This window comes from Pristiophorus japonicus, chromosome 1, assembly GCF_044704955.1.
Source record: "Pristiophorus japonicus isolate sPriJap1 chromosome 1, sPriJap1.hap1, whole genome shotgun sequence".
NCBI lineage: Eukaryota > Metazoa > Chordata > Chondrichthyes > Pristiophoridae > Pristiophorus > Pristiophorus japonicus.
In genome coordinates, this window is record NC_091977.1 from 100441714 (window position 1) to 100462300 (window position 20587).

Here is a 20587-nt window from a genome sequence, read left to right on the forward strand (position 1 = left end):
GAGCATATCACGTGACCGAGCTCTCCTGCCATGCCTTAACCCTTAGATACCCTTAAATTGGTAATAACAATGTTACAGTTTACTTACTGATATAAAAAGAAAAAGAAAAGCTACTCATCAATCACCAGCCAATCACTTACCCCATTGGCTGTGACGTCACCTTTTGATTCCTTTCTACTTCTTTTTTGCATTCTCTCCCGCTGTAGCTGCACCGGTACGCCTTTTATAGGCCGCTCCGACGCTGCTCCCACCTCTCGCCAACTGCCGCTGACTCTCGAGCTCCCGCTGGGCCTTTTATAGGCCGCTCCGACACTGCTCCCACCTCTCGCCAACTGCCGCTGACTCTCGAGCTCCCGCTGGGCCTTTTATAGGCCGCTCCGACACTGCTCCCACCTCTCGCCAACTGCCGCTGACTCTCGAGCTCCCGCTGGGCCTTTTATAGGCCGCTCCGACGCTGCTCCCACCTCTCGCCAACTGCCGCTGACTCTCGAGCTCCCGCTGGGCCTTTTATAGGCCGCTCCGACGCTGCTCCCACCTCTCGCCAACTGCCGCTGACTCTCGAGCTCCCACTGGGCCTTTTATAGGCCGCTCCGACACTGCTCCCACCTCTCGCCAACTGCCGCTGACTCTCGAGCTCCCGCTGGGCCTTTTATAGGCCGCTCCGACGCTGCTCCCACCTCTCGCCAACTGCCGCTGACTCTCGAGCTCCCGCTGGGCCTTTTATAGGCCGCTCCGACGCTGCTCCCACCTCTCGCCAACATTCCTAATATTCTTTTTCAATTTTGTCTCTTAACTTTCTATGTTCCCCTAAAGATTCTATAGTATTTAGCCGTTGATATATGACATAAGCGTCCCTTTTTTTCTTAATCCTCCCCTGTATGTCCCTAGACATCCAGGGGGCTCTAGAATTATTTTTCACAGCCTTATTCTTTAAGGGCACATGTTTGACCTGAGCCTTCCGGATCTCCTCCTCGAATGCCTCTCACTGTTCCGACACTGATTTACGCACAAGTAGCTGTTTCCAGTCCACTGTGGCCAAATCACTCCTTAACTTAGCAAAATTAACTTTTCCTCAATTCGGATCTTTTATTCCAGGTCTATTCTTGTCCTTATCCATAACCAATTTGAATCTGACTGACTTATTGTCTCTGGCACCCAAGTGCTCTCCCACTAATACCCCTTCAACCTGCCCAGCTTCATTCCCCAAAATTAAATCCAAGACCGCCCCCTCTCGTGTTGGGCTTGCTACATACTGACTAAAAAAGTTCTCCTCTTGAATGCATTTCAAGTATTCCGCACCCCCTATACCCTTCACACAACTCAAGATGTATATAAATTTACAGTAATATGAATTTAAACTTTGTGGCCCGCAAAGACTAAATGCATGGACACCTCAATTCCAGGCAATAAAAATTAATAAAAAGTATAATAATTAATAATGTGCTTCTGTTGGTATGTAGTTCATCATTTTCAACTTTGGTTGAAATCCAGATTTTGAGAAGCTTATCTGAACAATTCAGTGAGCTGTATGAAGATGCACTAAACAAAATTGTTATACATAGGACTAGGTTTCAGCGGTTATGCACATGCATACAATATTCATTCACATCATTGTTATATACAAGTTACATATTTGGATTGTATTTCTAATAGAGTTCCTTTAACTTTATTAAAATTATGTGGCAGGGAGAGCCTTCCATTTATTTATGCTCTGGAAATATTTTGATAAAGGCAGGAATAAGACATGAAGTTTTTGAAAATCAGTTTTTGTGCTGCTAGTTTATTGCATTGGAGGAGTGTGAAGAAGCAAACTTGACTAATGACCTACACTGTAATGAGTGTACGGAATGGACAAGAAAGATTTGGCCTAAATTGGAAGGGAAAAATTGGAATGGTGAGGCTGTGCTGCAAACTAATTTCGTCCCAATGCATATTCAGAAATGTTTGTTTGTGTGATACCAAAATTAACTCTCTATCCCTCCCTCCCTCCCCCCTCTCCCGCCTCCTTTCCACTGTTCACTTTGGTATTTTCTGGCCCACATTTTAACTTGAGGCCTGCAATAACATTTTACACTAACATTTGCAGGATTTTTTAAGCATTCCTCAATATATGGCATCACTTCAAATAATGTTTGAAGTTATAAAGGCAAGTTCTTGTAAGATGAAGCACCTTATCACTTGAGATCATTTTTTCCCCACAACAATAGTATCTGTTGCTGACATTTCCACAAATAGGTAATACCAGTAAGCTGATGTAAGGCATGTATGAGCAGTGCATAAACCCACACTTCTCTGCAAATGACTGTTGAAACTGAAGGTAAAAGGGTAATTCATCCAAGACCTCTGCTAAAATTGCAGAATGAGGAATTTCAGAGAAATACTGTGCCCGTATCCCACCTCGTAATTCCAGAATTAAAATCTTGTGCTAAATGTTTGCAAAAAGAGAAACTTTTTAAAATGACACCAGTGAAGCATGAAAATACTCATTAAGCCCAGCAAAAATCAACTTTTTGCAGTGTATTGAAAACAAATGTGAACTAATGGTGTAGGGGAAGGGAGGAAAGAACTGAAGAATAATTGTAGAAAAAAGTTTTATTTGCACCAGGATGTGGGGGGGGAGGTGTCGGGGGGGAAGAAAGACTGTATGACTGCTATAAACTCCATGGTCTCAGTCTTCACGTGATCTTATTCCCCCATTTGGGTAATGGTCTGTTTATCTACGTGTGAAAATAAAATTAGGAATAATGACATGAGGAGATATGTATAAATGATTACGTGAAAATATCATTATTTTTTTAAAGTAACTAAAGTGACAGTTATTGCAAACAAGTGTATATTTTTAAAGTTCTAGGAATGGAAGGAAGCTGATAAAGCAATAATGCGTAAGTTTCAGCAAGGTCTATTTTATTGAAGTGAAGCTGACCTATTTCTGATCATTTTTTCCCTTTGAAATGCAGCCAACCCCTAAGCTCTAAGTTAGCCAGTTCACTAGGCAACTTGCATGCATTGACTAGTCACAAGGATACAATCCAGATGAGTGATGTGAAAGCAGGTACTAGACCCCCAAGCTATTCTGTCAACCAACTAAGCAACTTAAACATTGTAAACAACAACAGCATCAACAACCACTCAACTGAGAGAACAGTTCCAGATAACAGCTCCAGCATGTCTGTATGAGGTATGGTATTAAGCTGCTCTAACCCAGTAAGTGCCTATTTCTCACTTTCCCACCTTGAAATTGATTTGAGAACTAATTTGAGCTTAAAAATGGCTATAACAAAACTTGCCTTAATTTTTAAGCTTTTTAAATAAAAAATCAAGTCCTTGTATCTGTTTAAGTGATATGCCCTGGTATATGACCACCCAGATCTTGTAGATTAATACCCAACTGTAATGCCATCATTAATAAATACCAATGAACTTCTTTCTGGAAGAAATTTATCAGTTTAGTCTACCTTTAGCTGTATTAAATGTATTAGTGTTCACTGGAGTTGTTGGCAGTGTTGTGCACAATGGCCATGAACTTTTATGCATTGGGCTCCTTCCAGGCTGGAGCAGGAGATATTTGCAACATTTCCCAGGTTGCTATGCACTTTTGTGTAAGGAAGGTAACTGAGGCTCTATATTCCAAGAGAACTGAATACATTTCATTCTCTCTGGCAAGAGAGCAGCTGGTGGAGTGAGCACACTGCTTCATGAGGATAGCAGGCTTCCCCATAGTGCATCATCATCATCATCATCATAGGCAGTCCCTTGAATCGAGGATGACTAGCTTCCACGTCAAAAAGTTCACAGGTGTTTCAATGAAGGACCTAAAATTCCAGATCACGAATTAAATCTCGAAGGGTGGTAGATGCCTGTGCGTGGATTTTTTTAACGTGTGGTGGCCGTTGAACACCAGCCACCACACGGGCTTGACAGAGCTAGGTCTTGGTCCAGTGGCAAGGGTTAACCAAGACAACTGGAGACCAGCTCTACTGCACGGGCCTAATGTGCACACATCGCAGTGTGGGCTGACCAGTGCTGCCCCGGGCTCTCTCCTCTTCTGGGCCTCAACTCGTGCCTCTCCTGGGCCTCGATCACATCCCTCTACATTCTCGCGCCGCTCCTATGTCCCAACCTCGCCATGGTGCAGGGTGGCGTTGACTGCATGCATGTCGCTTTGCAGGCACCACATATAAACTCTTGAGATGTACCGCAACCGAAAGGGATTCCACTCCCTCAATGGCCAGTTGGTGTGTGACCATCCTCAATGCATCATGTAGGTGAATTCCCAGTATCCTGACAGCAGTCATGATGCCTTCATTCTGTAGCAGTCCGCTCTGCCATCTGCATTTGAGCCCCCAAGGCAAACCAGAGGGTAGCTACTGGGAGACGAGGGCTATCCATTAAAAACCTGGTTCATAGAAACATAGAAAACAGGAGCAGTGGTAGGCCATTTGGCCCTTTGAGCTTGCACAGTCATTCAATATGATCATGGCTGATCATATTGTATGGTACAGCATGTACAGTAGACATCTCGAGTCGCTGGAGAAATACCACCAACGATGTCTCCAATATCCTACAAATACCCTGGGAGGACAGACGTACCAACATTAGCGTCCTCGACCAGCCCAATATCCCCAGCATTGAAGCACTGACCACAATTGATCCACTCCGCTGGGCAGGCCACATAGTTTGCATGCCAGACATGAGACTCCAAAAGCAAGCGCTCTACTCTGAACTCCTTCACGGCAAACGAGCCAAAGGTGGGCAGCGGAAACGTTACAAGGACACCCTCAAAGCCTCCCTGATAGTGCAACATCCCCACTGACACCTGGTAGTCCCTGGCCAAAGACCGCCTTAAGTGGAGGAAGTGTATCTAGGAAGGCGCTGAACACCTCGAGTTTCATCGCCGAGAGCATGCAGAAATCAAGCGCAGGCAGCGGAAAGAGCGTGCGGCAAACCAGTTCCACCCACCCTTCCCTCAATGACTATCTGTCCCACCTGTGACAGAGACTGTGGTTCTCGTATTGGACTGTTCAGCCACCTAAGAACTCATTTTAAGAGTGGAAGCAAGTCTTCCTCGATTCTGAGGGACATAGATACATAGAAAATAGGTGCAAGAGTAGGCCATTCAGCCGTTTGAGCCTGCACCACCATTCAATAAGATCATGGCTGATCATTCACCTCAGTACCCCTTTCCTGCTTTCTCTCCATACCCCTTGATCCCTTTAGCCATAAGGGCCATATCTAACTCCCTCTTGAATATATCCAATGAACTGGCATCAACAACTCTCTGCGGTAGGGAATTCCACAGGTTAACAACTCTCTGAGTGAAGAAGTTTTTCCTCATCTCAGTCCTAAATGGCTTACCCCTTACCCGTCGACTATGTCCCCTGGTTCGGGACTTTCCCAACATCGGGAACATTCTTCTTGCACCTAACCTGTCCAGTCCCACCAGAATGTTATATGTTTCCGTGAGATCCCCTCTCATCCTTCTAAACTCCAGTGAATACAGGCCCAGTCGATCCAGTCTCTCCTCGTATGTCAGTCCAGCCATCCCGGGAATCAGCCTGGTGAACCTTCGCTGCACTCCCTCAAAAGCAAGAACGTCCTTCCTCAGATTAGGAGACCAAAACTGAACATAATATTCCAGGTGAGGCCTCACCAAGGCCCTGTACAACTGCAGTAAGACCTCCCTGCTCCTATACTCAAATCCCCTAGCTATGAAGGCCAACATACCGTTTGCCGCCTTCACTGACTGCTGTACCTGCATGCCAACTTTCAATGACTAATGTACCATGACACCCAGATCTCGTTGCACCTCCCCTTTTCCTAATTTGCCACCATTTAGATATTCTGCCTTCGTGTTTTTGCCCCCAAAGTGGATAACCTCAAATTTATCCACATTATACTGCATCTGCCATGCATTTGCCCACTCACTTGCCCTGTGCAAGTCACCCTGCAGCCTCTTAGCGTCCTCCTCACAGCTCACACCGCCACCCAGTTTAATGTTATCTGCAAACTTGGAGCTATTACACTCAATTCCTTCATCCAAATCATTAATGTATATTGTAAATAGCTGGGGTCCCAGCACTGAGCCCTGCGGCACTTGTCACTGCCTGCTATTCCGAAAAGGACCCATTTATCCCGACTCTCTGCTTCCTGTCTGCCAACCAGTTCTCTATCCACATCAGTACATTATCCCCAACACCATGTGCTTTAATTTTGCACATCAGTCTCTTGTGTGGGACTTTGTCAAAAGCCTTTTGAAAGTCCAAATACACCACATCCATTGGTTCTCCCTTGTCCACTCTACTAGTTACATCCACAAAGAATTCCAGAAGATTTGTCAAGCATGATTTCCCTTTCATAAATCCATGCTGACTTGGACCGATCCTGTCACTGCTTTCCAAATGTGCTGCTATTTCATCTTTAATAATTGATTCCAACATTTTCCCCACTACTGATGTCAGGCTGACTGGTCTATAATTCCCCGTTTTCTCTCTCCCTCCTTTTTTAAAAAGTGGTGTTACATTAGCTACCCTCCCAGTCCATAGGAACTGATCCAGAGTCGATAGACTGTTGAAAAATGATCACCAATGCATCCACTATTTCTAGCGCCACTTCCTTAAGTACTCTGGGATGAAGACTATTAGGCCCTGGGGATTTATCGGCCTTCAACCCCATCAATTTCCCAAACACAATTTCCCGCCTAATAAGGATATCCTTCAGTTCCTTCTTCTCACTAGACCCTCGGTCCCCTAGTACTTCCGGAAGATTATTTGTGTCTTCCTTTGTGAAGATAGAACCAAAGTATTTGTTCAACTGGTCTGCCATTTCTTTGTTCCCCATTATAAATTCACCTGAATCTGATTGCAAGGGACCTACGTTTGTCTTCACTAATCTTTTTCTCTTCACTTATCTATAGAAGCTTTTGCAGTCCGTTTTTATGTTCCCTGCAAGCTTCCCCTCGTACTCTATTTTCCCCCTCTTAATTAAACCCTTAGTCCTCTCTGCTGAATTCTAAATTTCTCCTAGTCCTCAGGTTTGCTGCTTTTTCTGGCCAATTTATATGCCTCTTCCTTGAATTTAACACTATCCTTAATTTCCCTTGTTAACCACGGTTGAGCCACCTTCCCTGTTTTTATTTTTACTCCAGACAGGGATGTATAATTGTTGAAGTTCATCCATGTGATCTTGAAATGTTTGCCATTGCCTATCCACCGTCAAACCTTTGAATATCATTGCCAGTCTATTCTAGCCAATTCACGTCTCATACCATCGAAGTTACCTTTCCTTAAGTTCAGGACCCTAGTCTCTGAATTAACTGTGTCACTCTCCATCTTAATAAGGAATTCTACCATATCATGGTCACTCTTTCCCAAGGGGCCTCGCACAACAAGATTGCTAATTTGTCCTTTCTCATTACACATCACCCAGTCCACGATGGCCAGCCCTCTAGTTGGTTCCTCGACATATTGGTCTAGAAAACCATCCCTAATACACTCCAGGAAATCCTCCTCCACCGTATTGCTACCAGTTTGGTTAGTTCTATCTATATGTAGATTAAAGTCGCCCATGATAACTGCTGTACCTTTATTGCACACATCCCTAATTTCTTGTTTGATGCTGTCCCCAACCTCACTACTACTGTTTGGTGGTCTGTACACAACTCCCACTCGCGTTTTCTGCCCTTTGGTATTCCACAGCTCCACCCATACAGATTCCACATCATCCAAGCTAATGTCCTTCCTTACTATTGCGTTAATTTCCTCTTTTACCAGCAATGCTACCCCACCTCCTTTTCCTTTCTGTCTATCATTCCTGAATGTTGAATATGATGCCTATGATGATGATGTTGGCTGATCCTCTATCTCACCACCATGTTCCTGCTTTTTCCCCATACCTCTTGATGTCTTTTGTGTCTAGAAATCTATCTCATCATCATTGGCAGTCCCTTGGAATCGAGGAAGACTTACTTCCACTCTCAAAATGCTCCGATCCAGTGCTGCAGCACGGCTGGTGGAAGGCTGCTGACTTTCCGTGGGGCAGCCTGCAGATGGCCTTGCAGGACGACCACAAGCCGCTTGGATCTAGGAGTCCCATCTTCAGACTGCACCATCTCGGCGTGGGCCGCAGCAGGCTGGGTTGGCTGGCTGACAGGCAACAACATGAGAACTGGCGGAGTGGCAGGGATGGAAGGACAAATGCAACCATCGTGAGATAGGATAGCAGGTTCGTGCTCCACGAATCCACTGCCACTTCCTCAGGCCCCTCAGCAATCCTAGTAATCTGTTGGAAGACAGATTTCTGCACTGCTGCAATACTCTGCAAGCCCTTTTCTATACTGGTAAATGCAGCCATGATGGCAGCAGTCTGAGCTTGCGTCGCAGCAAGCTGAGATTGCATGACTTCAGTCTGAGCTTCAACTGCAGCATCCAGATGTTGGATGGCTTCTGTTTGTGCTACAGTGGAAGCCGAGGCATCAGCCATCGGATGCTGCATTGTGGTTAGGTCCACAGTTGCTCTAATGGAGTTGCCCATCACTTCCATGCTGGAAATCATGGGCTCCAAGCTCAGCGCAAGGCCCCGTTCAAGGTTGGAAGCGGAATCCTCCATGCTCCTTGAAAGTGACAACAGGCTCTCTGGCAGGCCTGCCAATGCACCAAGCATTTCATTGTGCCCATTCACCAGCCGCCTTCTGTAGCTTGCCCCACCGAAATGCTCACCTGAGTCCTCTACAGCAGAATGTGTGCAATCACATCCTCTGGGGAGTTGGTACCTGTGCTACCCTTGCTCCCTGCCCTGGCTGTAGGCCACTGGTGCCTGGTATCCCCTGCATCAAAGCTATCCTCTAAATTATGCGGTGTGTCAGTATCTGAGCTGGGGGCTGAGAGTGTGAAATCGAGTGATGGTGCTGTGTCTTCACCACCACTATCTTCTTGCTCTGCCACCACTGCCTGGCCAAATTGCAGTTCTTGGGTATCTGAAATGAGAAAGGCACAAGGGTAGGGTTGTGGTGCTGGGAGGGGGGTGGGGGGAAGGTGAGGTACATGCTTACGCAATGTGCAGCTTGTAAATCAGAAGAGTTTGTGGGATGAGGGGGAGGTGGGATGTCGGAAGGAGGATTAAGTATGAGGGTACCGTCATCTTTGACGGTTTCAGCCATGCCACAAACCACGGGCTGAGCGATGGCCATTCCAATGATGGCGAGCACCATCTCCTCCATCAGGGTAAGGGTGATGCCTTATCACCTGTCGGTTAGCTCCTACTGCCTCCGGTTATGCATTAACTTGTCCTGCAAGAGAGAGGGAAGTGTTTCAGTGAGTGTGGTGCAATGTGTTTGGGTGATGTGCCTGTTGAATAGCCGGGAGTGTGCAAGATGTGGATGTGAGGCTTACAGCAGTGGTAAGTGTGTAAGGGTGAGATGAAGCTATGTATGTGAGGTATGAGTCCTGTTGGTAGGTAAGTGATGGGAGTATGGTGCATTATGCAGTGTTTGAGGCTAGTGGTGGAGTTGGTAGAATATGCCATTTGAAGATGCATTCATTGACCATGAATACTCGTGTGAGGTCATTGAACGTTTTGTGGCACTGCATCCAGGTCCTTGTGGCTTGACTTCTGGCATTGACTGCCATGGCTAGCTGATCACATTGCCTTCGCCAAATTTGTCTGGAGGAACTCCTGGCCCCCTGTGAACTGAGGACACCTCTCCTCCTGTCCACCTCCTCCACCAAGGCCTCCAGTGCAGCGTCTGAGAATTTTGGAGTATGCGTTGTTCCCTGTTGCACTGTTGGTCACTCTTGCAGGTCAGACTCTCTTCCCCAACTACATTCAGCATCTGCTCCAGCCAGAATGTATCTCCCCTTGAAGAGGTACAGGCTGGCTTTAAGTACTGCAGGCTAGCTTTAAATGGTGTCCCCTGCTGAGGCATGCAGCCACTCAACAGCGCGTTTGCAGCGGCAGCCCAGCGCTAATCATTTAAATTAACAGGCAGTATAAGGTTTTCGTGCTGCCTACATTGGAAGCAGGTTAATCGCTCATCGCTCATCGCGATCCCTACACCTGTTTTCGGGGGCTATCAAATTTAGCCCCTATAAATTTTAATCCAGAAATTAGATTTGTTGCATTGTTCCTCACACCACAAGACAGGACATGGGGGAACAGTACAACAAGTCCACTTGACTTGTGCAGGGAGACAGAGGGAAATAAAATGGAGTCAGAAGCAAAAGATAGAAATGAGAATAGTAAAAGTGGAGGGCAGAGAGACCCAAGGCAAAAAACAAAAAGGGCCACATTACAGCAAAATTCTAAAGGGGCAAAGTGTGTTAAAAAGACAAGCCTGAAGGCGCTGTGCCTCAATGCTAGGAGTATTCGGAATAAGGTGGATGAATTAACTGCGCAGATAGCAGTTTACGGATACGATGTGATTGGCATCACGGAGACATGGCTCCAGGGGGACCAAGGCTGGGAACTCAACATCCAAGGGTATTCAACATTTAGGAAGGATAGACAGAAAGGAAAAGGAGGTGGGGTGGCGTTGCTGGTTAAAGAGGAAATCAATGCAATTGTAAGAAAGGACATTAGCTTGGATGATGTGGAATCGGTATGGGTGGAGCTGCGGAATACCAAAGGGCAGAAAACGCGTGTGGGAGTTGTGTACAGGCCACCAAATAGTAGTAGTGAGGTTGGAGACAGCATCAAACAAGAAATAAGGGAGGTGTGCAATAAAGGTACAGCAGTAATCGTGGGTGACTTTAATCGACATAATGATTGGACTAACCCAACTGGTAGCAATGCGGTGGAGGAGGATTTCCTGGAGTGTATTAGGGATGGTTTTCTCGACTAAATGTCGAGGAACCAACCAAAGAGCTGGCCATCCTCGACTGGGTGATGTGTAATGAGAAGGGACCAATTAGCAATCTTGTTGTGAGGCCCCTTGGGGAAAAATGACCATAATATGGTAGAATTCTTTAAGACGGAGAGTGACAGTTATTTCGGAAACTAGGGTCCTAAACTTAAGGAAAGCTAACTTCGACGGTATGAGGCGTGAATTGGCTAGAATAGACTGGCAAAGGATACTTTAAGGGTTGACGGATAAGCAATGGCAAACATTTAAAGATCACATGAACTTCAGCAATTGTACATCCCTGTCTAGAGTAAAAATAAAGTGGCTGGAAGGTGGCTCAACCGTGGCTAACAAGGGAAATTAAGGATAGTGTTAAAGCCAAGGAAGAGGCATACAAATTGGCTAGAAAAAGCAACAAACCTGAGGTCTGGGAGAAATTTAGAATTCAACAGAGGAGGACTAAGGGTTTAATTAAGAGGGGGAAAATCGAGTAAGAGAGGAAGCTAGCAGGGAACATAAAAACTCATTGCAAAAGCTTCTATAAATATGTGAAGAGAAAAAGATTAGTGAAGACAAACGTAGGTCCCTTGCTGTCAGATTCAGGTGAATTTATAATGGGGAACAAAGAAATGGCAGACCAATTGAACCAATACTTCGGTTCTGTCTTCACGAAGGAAGACACAAATAACCTTCCGAATGTACTAGGGGACAGTGGGTCTAGTGAGAAGGAGGAACTGAAGGATATTCTTATTAGGCGGGAAATTGTGTTAAGGAAATTGATGGGATTAAAGGCCGATAAACCCCGGGGCCTGATAGTCTACATCCCAGAGTACTTAAGGAAGTGGCCCTAGAAATAGTGGATGCATTGGTGATCATTTTCCAACAGTATTGACTCTGGATCAGTTCCTATGGACTGGAGGGTAGCTAATGTAACACCACTTTTTAAAAAAGGAGGGAGAGAGAAAAGGGGTAATTATAGACCGGTTAGCCTGACATCAGTACTGGGGAACATGTTGGAATCAATCATTAAGGATGAAATAGCAGCGCATTTGGAAAGCAGTGACAGGATCGGACCAAGTCAGCATGGATTTATAAAAGGGAAATCATGCTTGACGAATCTTCTGGAATTTTTTGAGGATGTAACTAGCAGAGTGGACAAGGGAGAACCAGTGGATGTGGTGTATTTGGACTTTCAAAAGGCTTTTGACAAGGTCCCGCACAAGAGATTGGTGTGCAAAAATCAAAGTGCATGGTATTGGGGGTAATGTACTGACGTGGATAGGGAACTGGTTGTCAGACAGGAAGCAGAGAGTCGGGATAAACAGGTACTTTTCAGAATGGCAGGCAGTGACTAGTGGAGTGCCGCAGGGCTCAGTGCTGGGACCCCAGCTCTTTACAATGTACATTAACGATTTATATGAAGGAATTGAGTGTAATATCTCCAAGTTTGTGGATGACACTAAACTGGGCGGTGTGAGCTGTGAGGAGGACGCTAAGAGGCTCCAGGGTGACTTGGATAGGTTAGTTGAGTGGGCAAATGCATGGCAGATGCAGGATAATGTGGATAAATGTGAGGTTATCCATTTTGATGGCAAAAACAAGAAGACAGAATATTATCTGAATGGCGGCAGATTAGGAAAAGGGGAGGTGCAATGAGACCTAGGTGTCATGGTTCATCAGTCACTGAAAGTGGGCATGCAGGTACAGCAGGCAGTAAAGAAGGCAAATGGTATGTTGGCCTTCATAGCTAGGGGACTTGAGTATAGGAACAGGGAGGTCTTACTGCAGTTGTACAGGGCCTTAATGAGGCCTCACCTGGAATATTGTGTACAGTTTTGGTATCCGAATCTGAGGAAGGACGTTCTTGCTATTGAGGGAGTGCAGCGACGGTTCACCAGACTGATTCCCGGGATGGCTGGACTGTCATATGAGGAGAGACTGGATCAACTGGGCCTTTATTCACTGGAGTTTAGAAGGATGAGAGGGGATCTCATAGAAACGTATAAGATTCTGACAGGATTGGACAGGTTAGATGTGGGAAGAATGTTCCCGATGTTGGGGAAGTCCAGAACCAGCAGACATAGCCTTAGGATTAGGGGTAGGCCATTTAGGACTGAGATGAGGAGAAACTTCTTCACTCAGAGAGTTGTTAACCTGTGGAATTCCCTACAGCAGAGAATTGTTGATGCCAGTTCATTGGATATATTCAAGAGGGAGTTAGATATGGCGCTAAGGGGATCAAGGGGTATGGAGAAAAAGCAGGAAAGGGACACTGAAGGAATATCAGCCATGATCTTATTGAATGGTGGTGCAGGCTTGAAGGGCCGAATGGCCTACTCCTGCACCTATTTTCTATGTTTCGATGACTGAAAGTGTGCCTTATCTGACCATGTCCTTTGCCCCAAGCCTCTTATTTTACATTGACTTTGTTGGGTGGGAGGGGAAAAGAAAAGGGTAGTTATTCAGTGACACTAACATAAAGCCTGGCATTTAAAAAAAAAAGCTCTGACTCAGCTTGCAAATGTAAAATTGTTATAAAGAAAACACGGCTGAAGGTTTATTTTGAGCACCTACAGTTAAAAGCAGATATTTTTGGGATCAGTGCTGTTTTACATATTCAGAATACTTATTTGCCGTTATTACCCCTTTGAAACTGAGCGCAACTTCAGGATTAGCTCATGCACATCCTAATGCGGAAATCCTGAAGTTACGGTCAGTCATTCACTGTTCCGACACTGACTGCACTGCACAGGGAAATCGGTGAAACTGAAGAAAATTTCAGATTTTCTGTGGCAATATCGCTGTTAAATACCCCATTAAAAGTTTAAACCCTTTTGGATTAGGTGTTTTAACAGTGTATTAACTGCTAAGTTTGTTAATTTTCAGGTTTACATTTTCCCCAAGTGAGAGCCCCAATCCTTGTTTTGCTCTCTAACATTTTTTAAAAGCCGGAATAAAAGGAGCTTCTTCACTTCCTGGTTCCCTGTCTGAGAATTCTGCACTGTGATTGGCTGTTTAGAAAGCTTGTTGATGTTTCAGTAGCTGGCACTATGGGATTCCCACTAAACTACAGTGATCTCAACTGAACGTCGGAAAAGCTGAACTTCTCGCTACTGAGATTGCGAGATCTTCGTGGGAAGCTTTTTTCGTGGGAAGCTTTGTTCAGGGCCAACGGTCAATGTCTTTGCTTTGCCGCTGACTGAAAATTATGGGCTATTATTTCACTTGCTCTTCATTGAATCTATTTCAGTGCAGATATCACAAATATGAGTCAGAAATTCCATATGTATGACTTGTAAAGCATTTGAACTGTTTTTTTAAACACATGTTCAGGTCACACCAAGTCCTCTTCACCCATCACTCTTGTGCTTGCTGATCTACATTGGCTCTTGATCCAGCAACGCCTCGATTTTAAAATTCTCATCCTTGTTTTAAAATCTTTCCATGGTCTTGCCCCTCCCAACTCTGTAACCTCCTCCAGCCCTACAACCCTCAGATCTCTGCACGCCTCCAATTCAGGCTTCTTGCGCCTCCCCAATTTTCACTGCTTCACCGTTGGTGGCCGTGCCATCAGCTGTCTAGGCCCCAAGCTCTGGAATTCCCTCCTTAATCCTCTCTTTCTCTCTCCTTTTAAGACACTCCTTAAAACCTACTTCATTGACCAATTTGTTGGTAACCTGTCCTATCATTTTGTTTAATAACACTCCTGTGAAGCACCATTTAATATTTTACTATGTTAAAGATGCTATATGAATGCTAGTTGTTGCTGAACTATACATGGTAAATGTGGGTTATTACAGAGCACCTCTAAGTTTGAAACAAAACTAAAATAGAATGGTTGCAGTTTATTGAATTCTGCACTAAACAACCAAATAAGTAATTCATATTTCAAATTTACTTGCATGTTAGTAATTCAGCACAAATATCTTGTATTTTTCTTTCCATTATTTTTCCTGAAGGCAGAAATTTGTTCAAAGATAAAGTTCCATGGGTGCAACAGCTCCTCTTGCTCCTCACCCATGTTTAACATGCTTCACATGAGCTGGACAGTGATTGTTTGTGAGAGGCATCATAGCTGAATCTGACCCTGTCCTCACCTGACATCCACATGTTGGTTGATTTATCTGTTCTTTCCTCTTTCTCTTGACCTCACTCAAAAAAACAAAGTTGAGTGGTGAATTCATCACAAACTTAGGATTGAACGTTAAGAGTTTGATACGATACAGTACCACATTACATGTGCTTTGGTATTTCAAAGAAATGCTGTTAAGTGTATTAGATTTGATTGGTTTCCACCATGTTCACCCTCCAAAATGAATACAGCACTGCCTTTAGTCAATTTCTTGAATTAGCTCTGATTTTGTGTGTAGTTAACTTTTAAAATGCAATATAAATTTTGTTTTCCTATGATACACTAACTTTTTTTTTATATCTACTGTTTTTCAAGTCACTCTACTGTTGGCACTAAAGTACCATTACTTCGTTAACATTCATTTTTTGAAGTGACACCTCGGACCATTTGCGGAGGAAACTGGAGAATGAGATTTTTCTCAATTATATACTGAACTAGGAATTTATTTCAACACCACTTCGCCCTTCACATCACCAGAAGGATTCTGCAAGATGACCGTGTCCTGAACTTGAACTCAGCTGTCATTCCACCTTGAGCGATTCCCTGTGCACAACATAGCAAGCAATGATCTGCAACCTGCTGTACTAAAGAATCTTATGAAACAATTTTTGAATGCAAATGTGAATTTGTCAAAGATCCACTGTCCTGTAGCACAATGTATAATTGTACCTGAGCTGTCAGGCAGAAGTCAGGCCTTTAACACCATCTTATGGCCAAAGTAGAATAGTACAATGTAATACTTACTTTGTATGGTGTGAAGAAAAAACCTACATGCCATATATTTTCATTTTATAGTTTTATTTTCCAGATTATGGTAAACATGAAGGATTTAGATATTGAAGGAAATTAGAATGTTTTTTGATTTAAATGCTTTTTAAAAAAAAATCAACTATGAAAGTTGGTAGTTTTATCCCTTTTATTGTTTTCCCTCCTAATAATTATAAATACATTCCATATTACCAGATTATGCCTTCTGAGATTCTAAACTGGATGTGCATTTTCCCTGCCGAGGATTGTGTCAGTTGGAATAGTTTTCACGGTTTCTGTGTTAATATAGTGTTAAAAAGAACACCGAGGGATCTTATTCTACATGTTTTATTTTCAAATCTCCAATGTTGTTTTATATCAACAAAAACATTGCCCTAGGCAAGAACTCTGTGTCCCTCCACACAGGCCACCTTCCATATCAGAAAAGATCCTAAAGCCTTGTATCTGTACAGTTTTAAATGAATAATAGTTTAAAATAATATCTAAAATTGTTTGACTTTAAAAAAGTTTTGTGAGCATAATATGTCATGATGAACTATTACTGGACTTACTACTTGAGTGAAAAAAAACTGGTATCATTACATTTACTTAATGCATTAAAAATAACATTGCATTAAATGTTAACATGAATTACAGGTGAAATGATCAATAATAATTTTAAAATATTGTTTAAGTACAAAATCTAAAAAAGCCAAGTGACCTTGTAATCAACTACCAACTAAACAAATGTTCTACCTGTAGTGTGGTAGGGTTGATTTGGTACAGTAAGTGCTGTTGTCTGTGGGAGAGGTGTGATAAAAATTTGACCCAAATTGGGGTATAAGGATATTTTTATATGCATGAACAAATTGTATTTTATCAGTCTGATTTTTTGCAGTGAATGTCTTCTGGAATGGACTTTGTTTAGCTATACAATTGTTCTGTGGATTGGAAATGTGCAGTTTGTCTGCTACAGTACCGTAACGGTATCAGCCAACATTTTTTTGTAACTTGTTACAGACAATAAGCTTTATCTTTTTATGCTGATGTATTCTGAAACTGCTATAAAGCAATACAGTACTATACAAAATGTTAATCTGTAGCAGTTGAGAGATTTTTTTTTTCTTCCAAGCCAAACTAGATTTTTAATTCTGGCTAGATGATGGTAATGTGCGTCTGCTTATGTCAAAGTCTTGACTGGAATCATTGGTCCAGTATAACTGGTGTATATCTTCTGTTTTCTAATTTTACAACTTATTTGGGTGGAGGGTATTTTTAACTATAGAATCTTATCTTTTCTCTGGTTTATTCTGTGTAACATTTGAGCTGTTGCAATGCAAATCTGGAATTGATATATAGATATATATATATACACACACACACTTATTTTGTACAGAAATGTATGTATGCAGTTATATAAATCTTTTGATTATGATGGGAAATAAACATGTATGACATTTTATGCATTTGCATTCATTTATAAAGAATGAGATATAAAATGATAGCTTAAATAATATAACTCCATTCCCTGGAACTGAAAGGTGGGAAATTTGAACTTGTGAAGTTGAATGGAGAGAAGTCCCCTCGGTAAGCTTGCTCCATGACCTTGTATCAGATTTTTGAACATGGGCTTACTGGAATACATTTCAAATTGTGATTATCATTGTGGACAATGCACACCCATTTTGACTGTTAAATTAATTAATTTGATTTTGATGCGACTAAAGCATTTATCAGATAGCAAGTGTTTGTCATTGGAAGCATGGAACTTAATAATTTAAGAAACTAAATTTGAATAGTTGAAATCCGCATCTACTGGTAATTAATCCAAGGGTCAAGTTACATTTGTTATGTGACATCAGGTCCACTTTGATACAATATTGATGGGATAATTGGAAATCATTTCTGAATCTGACTCATTTATGCAGTGCGGTCGGCCCATCGTACTGGTCCTGGCTTTTTAAAAAGAGCTCCACTCTTTTCTCTCACCCCTGCAATTTTTTTTTTCCCTTTAAGCCCAATTCCCTTTTGAAAGTTACTGTTAAATCTACTTCCACCCCCTTTCAGGCAGTACATTCAAGATCAGTACTTGCTGCATTTAAAAAAAAAAAAAAAAATTCTCACCTCTTCCTGCATCTTTTGCTAATTTTAAATGTGTGTCCTGCTGCCAGTGGAAAGTTTCTCATTTACTCCTCAGCACACTAAGCTAAGCATTACAAGCATCCCTTTTTTGGTGTCTGCCAATGCATAGAAGCCCATCACCATGCTTGATTCAGCCCATCTATTCAGGCATTGGTCTTGGAAGGTTATCTGTAGCAAGAGTGGGAAGAATCCCCCAATCACTAATTGACTTGGAATACTGCAGTTCTGCCTGGCTCTGCTATTTATTTACTGAACTTGTCAGAGTGGACTCAGTTTCAACTTTCTGCTGATAAGGATATCCCAAAAAACACCACTTGGAGGTGTCTGAGCTTTACTCTGGACAGATTCTCTTTGCTGCAGCATAATAAATCAAAGCGCTGTTGGCTCCAGTAGTTGGAGCAGCAAAACTTCACCAACTCTTCACTAATCTGTAATGCAGTGGTATCAGTTTGTGTCTTCCAATGGCTGTTGTCTCAAGTTAGAGCTTCCCATCAGCTACAAAGACATTAGCCTTCAATGAGGTCAAAACAGTTTAACATCACTATTTTTGAACTCTCTAGTGTTCTTCACCTAGCTTATTTTTACATTTATTCACTGGATGTGCGTGTCGCTGTCAAGACCAGCATTTATTGCCTATTCCTAATTGCCCTTGGGAAGGTGGTGGTGAGCTGCCTTCTTGAGCCACTGCAGTCTGTGTTGAAGGTACTCCAGAGTGTTGGGTAGGGAGTTCCAGGATTTTGACCCAGTGACGAAGGAACAATAATATTTCCAAATCAGCATGGCGTGTGACTTGAAGGGGGAACTTGGTGGTGGTGTTCCCATGTGCTTGCTGCCCTTGTTCTTTTAGGTGGCAGAGGTTGCAGGTTTGGCGAGTTGCTGCAGTGCATCGTGTAGATAGTACACACTGCAGCCATGGTACGCTGGTGGTGGAGGGAGTGAATGTTTAAGGTGGTGGATGGGGTGCCAATTGAGTGGGCTGCTTTAACTTGGATGCTGCTGAGCTTCTTGAGTATTGTTGGAGCTACACTCATCCAGGCAAGTGGAGAACATTCCATCACACTCCTGACTTGTGCCTTTGTAGATGATGGAAAGGTTTTGGGAGTCAGGAGGTATGAGGTACTTGCTGTAGAATACCCCACCTGCTCTTGTAGCCACAGTATTTATGTGGCTGGTCTAGTTCAGTTTCTGGCCTATGGTGATCCCCAGATGTTGATGGTGGGGGATTTACGATGGTAATGTCAAGAGACCTTTTGACCTTTTATTGGGAGATGGTCATTGTCCGGCACTTGTGTAGCGTGAATATTTCTTGCCACTTAGCAGCCCACAGCCTGGATGTTGTCCAGGTCTTGCTGCATGTAGGTACGGATTGCTTCATTATCGAGTTGTGAATGGAACTGAACACTGCAATCATCAGTAAACATCCCCACTTCTAACCTTATGATGAGGGATGGTCATTGATGAAGCAGCTGAAGATGGTTGGGCCTAAGACATGAGAATGTGAATAGAGGGGTTGTGAATGTGTCAAGTGGTGAAGAGAATCATGGGAAGATAGCTGAAAGAAATGTCAAGCTGCGATATTTGCAGTGTCGACACAAAAAGAGGTTACTCAGAGTGTGGTCAAACACGAGTTACGCGAAAAGCAAAGTCAGGCATGAGTCAGACGAAAGACTGCTATAACCAGCCATAAAATAGGGAAGAATCATGTACCGAAACTATACACAAGCTAACATTAGCGCCCGCCCTGTCTGGGGGACCTGTCGGCCTGCCATTGGATGTATTCTGGGGGAAGCAGAAAGTGATTGGATGAACCAAGTGCTAATCAAATGTGTTATGTTCTGAAAATGTATAACTGTTGAGCTTTTGCATTGTAACGAGACTTGTCCTGAGGGAGTTGAACAAGCTCTAATTGAGTGTGATCCTTTATCTTGACAAGTCCCGGCCGGAGACTCTTCAATAAAGGTCTTTTACAGAAAAGGCAACATGGGTGTTCGCGTCAGTGTATTCGCTGAAACAGATTGAGGGAAAAAGAATCCGTATTAACATTTGGTGTCAGAAGTGGGATCGCAACAGGCGACTGCCGAAAATTTGCGAATTAAGAGCCAGACTAGCCTTGGACGAGACGGGAGGAAAGTGGCCACTGGAGTGAGTATAATTTAAATACTGCTCCAGTTTCCTTCGGTTTCAAAAGTCTGAGAAAAGTTTGGCCACTCGCTGGTTCTCAGGTAGCATCTGAACAAGATCCAGGACAATCTGGCGAATACCTTCTAAACTTAGAATAGGGAAGGATAGGGAAATCGCGTGGCGACGCGAACCGGGCGGCGACTCAGAAGGATAGGTTAGTATAGGAAAATCTGGAACCTAGAACAAATTAAGTAAGGCTTATCGCGCGGCGACGCGAACAGGAAAACTGCGGGGCGACGCGGAGGGATAGACAATCGCGCGAACCGCGGGGTGACGCGGAGGTTAGGGAATTACGTAAAATTAAGCCGCGGGGCGACGTGGGACGGTGTAAATTTAAAATTGTACTTATTTCAGGTATGGCGTCGATCTCTTGTATATCACTTGGTCCGCCTAGGCTCTGGATAAGATAACTTGAACCACCGCGGGGACAATCGGGACTAATTAGGACCCTGATTCTACGCGGGGCGACGCGAGGATGGGTAATTTAGATAAAACTACGAATTCCCTGAAAGGTCATGGATCCAAAAATAGAGCCGGCCAAAACAATTAAT

General features: G+C 43.5%; 1 protein-coding gene across 5 annotated transcripts in view; it reads left to right on the forward strand.

The window, feature by feature from the left end:
• LOC139264907 (dual specificity protein phosphatase CDC14C-like) overlaps positions 1–17160 on the forward strand; it is a 156512-nt gene extending 139352 nt beyond the window's left edge. For 2 of the 5 annotated variants that reach the window (XM_070881948.1, XM_070881950.1), the window contains exons 15-16: positions 2958–3178; positions 15282–17160. In XM_070881948.1, coding sequence (XP_070738049.1) covers positions 2958–3177 — 220 coding nt within the window. In that variant the 3' untranslated portion in view covers position 3178; positions 15282–17160. The remainder of the gene's footprint in view (positions 1–2957; positions 3179–15281) is intronic. The other 3 variants (XM_070881949.1, XM_070881951.1, XM_070881952.1) reach the window with 3 other exon arrangements.
• The last annotated feature ends 3427 nt before the right edge of the window (positions 17161–20587 follow it).